Genomic DNA, 8,423 nt, shown 5'->3' with positions numbered 1-8,423 from the left:
AGAAACTGAATCCATCACCTGTAGACCTTGAATTCCTTTCCGCAACCATCGACGATGAGATCGATAACCCAGAGCCGTTGTTCTGGTAGGGGGCTCTCAGAAGCACCCCTTGTGCAGATAAATGCTACAAATTAACCGTCAGCCGATGAAATCGATGCATGCAACGTTGATCGTAATGGTAATCACCGAAGTCATTATAAGAAACATGGCCTCAACCAAAAATCAACTACTTTCATCAAAAAATAATCAACTAGATAGGAAACTATGGAAGAAAATAGGTCTCCTCCTTTTTTTCTCAGCAGATGCAGTAGGGAGGAAGAAAAAGAAGATGCTCTAGGCGGAGGCGACTATATATGGCCATGTAGTTTGCGGCCCGGTGGTCTGGCCCATGGCCCGGTGATTTGACCCGGCCTGAGCACGACCCGAGGGATCAGGCCATGCCTAGGCCGCCACCTAGGCACGCGGCACGGCCTAAGCATGACTGTTCCAACGGTCGGCTCGATAGCAGTCCGATGAAAATGAATTGTTATGTAGTTATGACTTGTATATATGTGTTGTTTATTGTTATACTGGTAAAAATAATGAATAATTCATGAAAATAATGAAGTGTTTCAATACTTGGTAAATATTGATGAAAATGAGCTGTTTTTGGCTTGACGGGGCATGGGCCGACACGGCATGAGAAAAAAACCGTGCTTGACGGGCTGGCACAACACGAAAACCAGCCTATGTTAAGGCATGCCTTGATCTAAAGGCTATACACAAAGCCTATAGAGGCACGACAGCCCGTAGCAGTCCAACGAACTATGGCACGACACGACATAACGTTGGACCGTGCTACCCCGCCACGGCCGGTTTGACATATATAGAGGCGACGGCGGCAGCAAAGGACAAAATCTTTTGCTGTTGGCGGCTGTGGCAGCGTTTCCTGTTGGGCGTTGGCCCTAGGCGGCGGAAAAGAAACTACGGAAAAAACTATCAGAATATGTATTTGATATTTATGAAAATGATTGGATAATCAAAAATATATCTAAATTAGCATGACTCTATTGGATCGATCAGACGTCGGAAAATTTCTGTATTATTTATAATATATCCCTCAATATGCACCATAGCTATACCAATATACCATGCACAGCTACACGTATACTGTCCATTATCTCTCTGAGGGATACTGCAGAAGATATCGTTCTTTCATGATTATTCTCGAAGGCTCATACACGGAACTTATATTAAATTTATATCATATTATTAGATAGATACCAGACAACAGATGAAAGACCCTTTGTCCGCATGTACTAATATTCTTTCTAGCCTACATAGTGGCTGGAGCATACCGTTGTCTCCAGCTTAACATTTGTTTCGATGTGCTATAAATAGGCGACCATTATCGTAGCAAATCAACCAGCCACAATTGAGGTCCTATCCTCTTGCGTCAAGAGAGATTCCACCAGAGCAACAATGGTTACTAGCATTCGCTTCATAGTTGGAATTATAGGTATTTTCTGTCTGCAAACTACGATCCTGCTGATTCATTGTTCAACAACTACGCTTAACACCACCTTGCTCATCGTCTCTACTATCTTGCAGGATCTGTAGTCTGTGTGCTCCTCTATGCGGTTCCAGTGTAAATGACTACTACATGCATATCCTGAGCTAATATGATCCCAAACACATCAGCATGGCGCTTATGTATGGCTAACTAATTTATGTATTTTTTTTTCAGGCTGACGTTTAAGAGAGTGGTAAAAGAGGCCAGTGTTGGAGAATTCTCATGCCTCCCATATATCCTAGCTCTTTTCAGTGCCTTCACTTGGGGCTGGTACGGCTTTCCAATTGTGAGTGATGGGTGGGAGAACCTGTCACTCTTTGGTACCTGCGCTGTTGGAGTACTCTTTGAGACTTCATTCATCATTGTATACATATGGTTTGCACCAAGAGACAAAAAGGTACATAGTTAATTAACCTAGATAGTCATATATGGATAATATCAATTCTTCGTACATGATGCGCATGATGCTCACAAGCTCATCAGTGATACTAACATATATTACCTTGCAGAAGTTTGTCGTGTTAATGGCATCTCTGGTTGTGGCAATGCTCTGCGTGATTGTATCTTTGTCAAGCTTCATATTCCACACACACCATACGCGCAAGCTATTTGTTGGTAGCATTGGTATAGTGACTTCCATGTCGATGTACAGCGCTCCTCTTGTAGCTGTGGTGAGTACTTTCAGTTACCATATATATAGGATTATGGATTACAGATATATTTTACTGGAATAATCATGCATGACAAAAACTTACAACAGTGACCTAATATAGACCAACCACTGTATTTAAAACTATGTTCCAATTATTAGAAAACTAGGTTTACTTTCTAATGTAATATAACGGATACTTCTGACATACCAAAATAATACAGAAATGGAATAAATGGGTTTAGATCGATATGAAGGCTAATATAAAACTCTGAAAGAAATAGGTTTCTAGTGGTGCACTGATGTTCTTTTTTTTTTAGCTCATTCTGTTTTTTCTTTTTTGTCCTCTCCCACAATTGCAGAAACAAGTTATCAGCACAAAGAGTGTGGAGTTCATGCCTTTCTACCTGTCATTGTTTTCCTTATTAACCAGTTTTACTTGGATGCTGTATGGAATCCTAGGAAGGGATCTCTACCTTACGGTTAGTATGCAATCTGGAATTATTGTCATGCATGTTAGCTAGGTTCTTCTGCCTTTGCTTTCCACCACTTTCATCAAGCTGAAATTACTGATCAACTTGTTTTGTCATGAAGGTACCAAATGGCGCCGGGTGTATAACTGGAATTCTTCAGTTAATTGTGTACTGCATTTACAGGAGATGCAATAAACCACCGAAAGCAGTCAATGATATTGAGATGGTAAATGACTTGGACGTTGCAACTAGTCGTGAAGATACAAATGGCTGTAAGCCTTAGCTTGAAGGTCTGCTTTTCTTAAGATCGAAACTGCCTCCAATGCCAGCGGATACAGTCGTGCTATTTGGACATGCAGCTACCTATTTCTGAACTTCTTCAATGTAATTTCATTTTGCGAATCTTCGCAGAGCAAGTGCTGTGTTTGTAAAAACTAGTTTCAATTCCTCGAACAAATTAAGGGACATACATAGCACCTGCAATCATTACTCTCTCATTCTGTCCAATTCCAATTTCTAAACGGAAAGGATGTTTCATTCATCAGCTGACTGTCGGCCCCGGGCATCTCTTCGTCGCCCGGATCCGCGCTGAAGCCATTCTCCGCGTCGTTTGTGGCGGGCTCCGGTGGCGCGCGCGTCGTCGTCGCACGCACTCGGACATGTACTGTTCGACGCGTGCTCTATGCAATGGACTCCTCGGGCGAAGGCATGCATGTTCGAGTTCGACTTCGACGAGGGCTATGGCTAATGGCTATCTCTCTCCCTCCTTCGACGCGCGCGCGGTGGCGGGGCGAAAGACAAGGCGATGGCAGACGCTCGCCCGGCGCCTTAGCGCACCCCGCGTCGTCGTCATGGCTGTTTCATTGCCGACTCTCGAGCTCGACGTCGGTCGAGCTGCTCCGGTCGAGCCGCTCAGTCGTGTGGTTGCCCCCCCCAGTGACTGTGGGGGTCCTTGCTTCGCGGCGGTGCACTATTGTTGGCCTGGTGCGCGCGGGTGCTGGTTGTGGCTTTGCGTGGGGGCGCCCGCGTAGCAGGATTGCTGCGCATGCTCCTCCCGCACCTCCAAACCACAGCCAGCTCTCGTTACTGCCCAATGACATTGTCTTTGGGCCCCTGCCGTCGCTCAGCCTTACAGCCTGTGCGGCATTGTTGGATCACCCCCCGACACCTGTGCGCCTATGCCACAGTCACCTCCACTAGGGCCGGACGAGCGCCTTCCTAGGGTGAAATCTGTGCCATCCAACATATGTGGAGGTAGAGGCAGCAGAGGCCGCCCTGTCCTCGGCCCTATATAGTCGCTCTTGTGGTGGCGTCCATCCATGTGTCGTGGTGCGCCACGTTGTCTCCTACCTACTCTCTGAATTCTTTGGAGTGGATGGAGAGAACATTACTATCCATGTTTCAGGGCAACTCTTTTTTTTTTTTTGACTGAACCGACAATTACGATGTCTGTTTCTATTGATATAGAAGAAAAATACACGCCACAACACACAATCATTGCTGGAGCATCAGTGTTACATGTGCTTGAGCCGGCGGCAGTGATTAGTAATTACTGTCGGGTGGGTAAGAGAATCCAGAAAATTGACAGTAAGCTAATCACCCGGAAGTGATGGCGTGGCTATCACTGTTGGCTGAGACCATCACTTAGCAGTGATATATCACTACCGAATCAAGCTACGAGCCAACAATGATAGGTATCATATCACCACCAACACTCTACAGGTTTTTGTTCTAGCCTGTCAATATTAGTTCCATTTGGCCATTACATTGGATCCACCTAACTATCACAACATTGCTTCCCCACCGTTGATCCCACCTACCATCATTGCTTCTTTTTATAAAAGTGGTGTTCTGACGCCTCCATGGCCAAATATGAGTTCCAACCTAGGCCAATTTAGTATGCAAGATACCTCATCATCATAATATTTTTGCCACTTAAAGTATCCACATATATGCATGGGCTCTTTTGTGGGAGAGAGTCCTATACATGTATATTTTATTATGTATAGTCACTATGATGCACATGAGATGTTCTAAAAGAATGTTTTGTGAAGATGGAGAGCCCAACCTTCAGCGCATCGGTTGGTTTTAAAAACATGCTTGTTAGGGCACCATGTCGAACTGTGTTAAGCCAATGGCTCGAAGCAGGCACGTGCCGGAAAAATATGAGGCTCTCAGTTCGAAACAACAAGTGAAGGTCTAGCATCTATTGTCAAAATTAAATAGATAATGACAATATCAATATATTACAAAGATAATATATAAAAGATTGATTAAATAAAATAAAGGTTGGGCATCGAATTCATGCTAGACAACGATCTCCGACTGACGTCTCTCGATCTAGGTCCGACCGTTAGGGTTGTGACTAGGTCTCGACTCTCGAGCGACAAACAATGGAAAGGGCGAGAAACAAGTCCAAGCGGGGAAGCCTCAAACTCATGAAGGTTCACGAACTTACATGAAGAAGAATTGCTGACCACATACTTTTCTAACTCACGATCATAGACTTAATGTGTGGTGCTTTTCTCCTAAAGTAGCAGGCCATATTTATTGAGTCTGTGACTGATATACTAATTAAAACAAGCCCAAAATTATTATACATACTTAGAAAGCTTAGTAAATTTTGGGGTCATGAATTTTGGGGGGGGGGGGCAGTTCCCTCATCAATGGATTTCTTCTCATTCACCCTCTTCATACATGTCAGATGCACTCTTATTAGAGTGCTTTCTAGTAGATTAACATATTCTTCCTCCTAGTATTAGTCATCACATTCACTACCATTCCACTGAAATTAGAACACTAAGAGGCAGTTTGGTTTCCAGCCGATGTCAGCCACCTAGCTGTGGTGCCGCCGAGGAGTTGTGGCGGAGAGTTTGGCCGCCACACCTTTGACGCAAATGAGCACATAAATGAACTGAGTAAAAGTGTGGCTGCCACAACAAACACATCAACCAAACATCAGCCAACTGTTGGTGGCAGCCGCTGCATGGCGAGGCAAAGTTTGGCCGCGAACCAAACAGCCTGTAAATCAAGAACTTCAGACAAAAATCATAAAAAAAGGCTATAAATCAACAAAAGAAAACAAACCATATGAACTGGACACTTGTAGAATTAAGATACACAGCCATAGTTGGGACCTTCCTTCTTCACCCTAAACTTCAACAGATCGAGTGTACTTCTTACACTCGTCGGACACATGAGAGGGAGGTACGGCCTCAGTCACTTACGAAATCTATGCAGGGCATGAGCGGGGATGCAATCTATACAACAAGGGCAGCTCCTTTTTTTGGAAAAAATGATTGTGACAAGGGAGACAAGGATAGGAGATTGGGGATGAATGGGCCTGCACCGGTCAAACAAAGCAAATAAAAGCTTAGACCATATATTACTGCTGGGTCAAAACATTATTAAACTGACAGTGATAAAGGTGCATTACTCTCCGTTAAAAGCTAACCCAATAGGAGCATCACTGCTGGTTACAAACTGACCCGATAGTGATCAAGGAGCATCACTCTACCAGTTTTATAATTGTCCCTATATATTGGAAATCTCTATTCCCCGCTGTCCAATCTATCTAGCACCAACATTTCATCTCCTTCACATTGCCATCTGCATCTACCACTACAGGAAAACTGGGCTTTGCCGACTGCTAAAATACTTTGCCACCTGCCAAAGACAGGGCAGTCGGCAAACAGTCTCTTTGCCGACTGCTTCTAAAAGCAGTCGGCAAAGGATTCTTTGCCGACTGCCAAATTATCCTGGCAGGTGGCAAAGAAAAGCAGTCGGCAAAGACGTCCTTTGCCGACTGCCTAGCAGGTGGCAAAGAAAAGCTGGTGGCAAAGATGGCTGTCTGGCAGGTGGCAAAGGAAAGCTGGTGGCAAAGGTGGCGGGACACTAACGGCGTCCATCGCCGTCCCCTTTGCCACCTGCCAGGCCATTAGGCAGTCGGCAAAGATAAAATTTTTTATTTTTGAAGTTTGAATTTAGGTTTTGGTCATTTGACGTCATCACTTGCTTCAAACTTCCTCAAAATTTTTTCATAGCCTCCACATGCAATAAGAGTGAACCTTAAAAACTTTCGTGATTTTGTGACCCTTTTTGCTATATTTTGTTAATTAATTTCTTTAATTGTATTTTCCACCGCAGAATCCTACTTTAAACTGCAGGTGCATCAAATAATGAAACTTATCCATTCAAAAAATGATATTCATGTTGGAGAGTCTATTTTAAGGTCGTTTCCAGAAACTCACCTAAAATTTTAACGTCTTTATCCACGGAACATAACCATCCAGGTGTGGTAGAGGTGATTTTTAATTATATAAAATTCAAACAAAGTTGGAAAATTACGAAACTTTATGAGGTGTCATGTTATCACATGTGGAAGCTATAAAAAATTTTTGAGAAAATTTAGAGCAAGTTGCAGTATCAGATGAACAAAACCCAAACATTTGCAATATGATCACATGTAATCACATGGACAAGTGTTTGAGTTTTGTACATCTGACATCATAACTTGCTCCAAATTTTTTCAAAATTTTATCATAGGCTCCTCATGTGATAACATGATACCTCAACAAGTTTCGTAATTTTCTTAGTTCGTTTGAATTTTATATAATTAAAAATCACTTCTACCATACTTGGATGATCATGTTCCGTGGACAAGGACTTCAAATATTTAGGTCAATTTTTGGATATGGTCTAACAATATATTATTCAACATGGATATTATTTTTCAAATGGCTAAGTTTTACTATTTCATGCACCTATAGTTCAAATTAGGATTATTGAGTGGAAAAATCAATTTAAAGAAATTAATTAATGAAATATAGTAAAAAAAGTCAAAAAATCACAAAACTTTTTGAGGTTTAATGTTATCATATGTGGACCCTATAGAAAAAATTTGAGAAAGTTTGGAGTAAGTTGCAGTATCAGATGAACAAAAATCACACATTTCCAATATGATCACATATGAACACATGCGCAAGTGTTTGGGTTTTGTACATCTGACGTCACAACTTGCTCCAAATTTTTTCAAATATTTATCATAGTCTCCTCATGTGATAACATGATACCTCAACAAGTTTCGTAATTTTCCGATTTTGTTTGAGTTTTATATAATTAAAAGTCACTTCTACCATACCTGGATGATCATGTTCCATGGATAAGGACTTCAAAATTTTGGGTTAGTTTTTGGATATATTCTAAAAATACATTATTCAACATGAATATCATTTTTTGAATGGCTAAGTTTTACTATTTCATGCACATATAGTTCAAAGTAGGATTATGTAGCGGAAAAATCAATTTAAAGAAATTAATTAATGAAATATAGCAAAAAAAAGTCAAAAAATCATAAAACCTTTTGAAGTTTAATGTTATCACATGTGGAACCTATATTAAAAATTTCAAAAAATTAAGAGCAAGTTGTGGCTGTTTAAAAAAAAGAAAAAAAATACAAAAATTCTTTGCCGACTGCCTTAATGTAGGACAGTCGGCAAAGAGATTATAATAAAATATTTTCCAATGCCTTTACCGATTGCCTTTACCTGGAAGCAGTCGGCAAAGGACTTTACCCTAACAATATTGGGCCGGCCCATTTCGCCTCCCTCCTCTCTCCACAGAGCCGCCCCATCTCCTACCCGCAGCGCCTCCCTCCCCTGCCCACAGCGCCACCGCCGCCGCCCACCTCCCCTGGCCGGAGCGCCGCCGCCCTCTCCCCTGCCCGCAGCGTCGCCGCCCAGCGCCCCTG

The 8,423-nt window shown here is 42.4% G+C and overlaps 1 protein-coding gene across 1 annotated transcript; it reads left to right on the top strand.

Moving 5' to 3' along the window:
- LOC8070320 (bidirectional sugar transporter SWEET3a) lies at nucleotides 1,349-3,215 on the top strand. The gene is made up of 6 exons (XM_021446920.1): nucleotides 1,349-1,498; nucleotides 1,591-1,627; nucleotides 1,727-1,949; nucleotides 2,062-2,223; nucleotides 2,564-2,683; nucleotides 2,796-3,215. The coding sequence occupies exons 1-6, from the start codon at nucleotides 1,462-1,464 to the stop codon at nucleotides 2,955-2,957; spliced, it is 741 nt and encodes a 246-aa protein (XP_021302595.1). The 5' UTR covers nucleotides 1,349-1,461; the 3' UTR covers nucleotides 2,958-3,215.

Source organism: Sorghum bicolor, chromosome 9 (genome assembly GCF_000003195.3).
Source record: "Sorghum bicolor cultivar BTx623 chromosome 9, Sorghum_bicolor_NCBIv3, whole genome shotgun sequence".
NCBI lineage: Eukaryota > Viridiplantae > Streptophyta > Magnoliopsida > Poales > Poaceae > Sorghum > Sorghum bicolor.
Note: the sequence above shows the minus strand (reverse complement) of the source record. Positions and strands in the feature narration are given on the sequence as shown.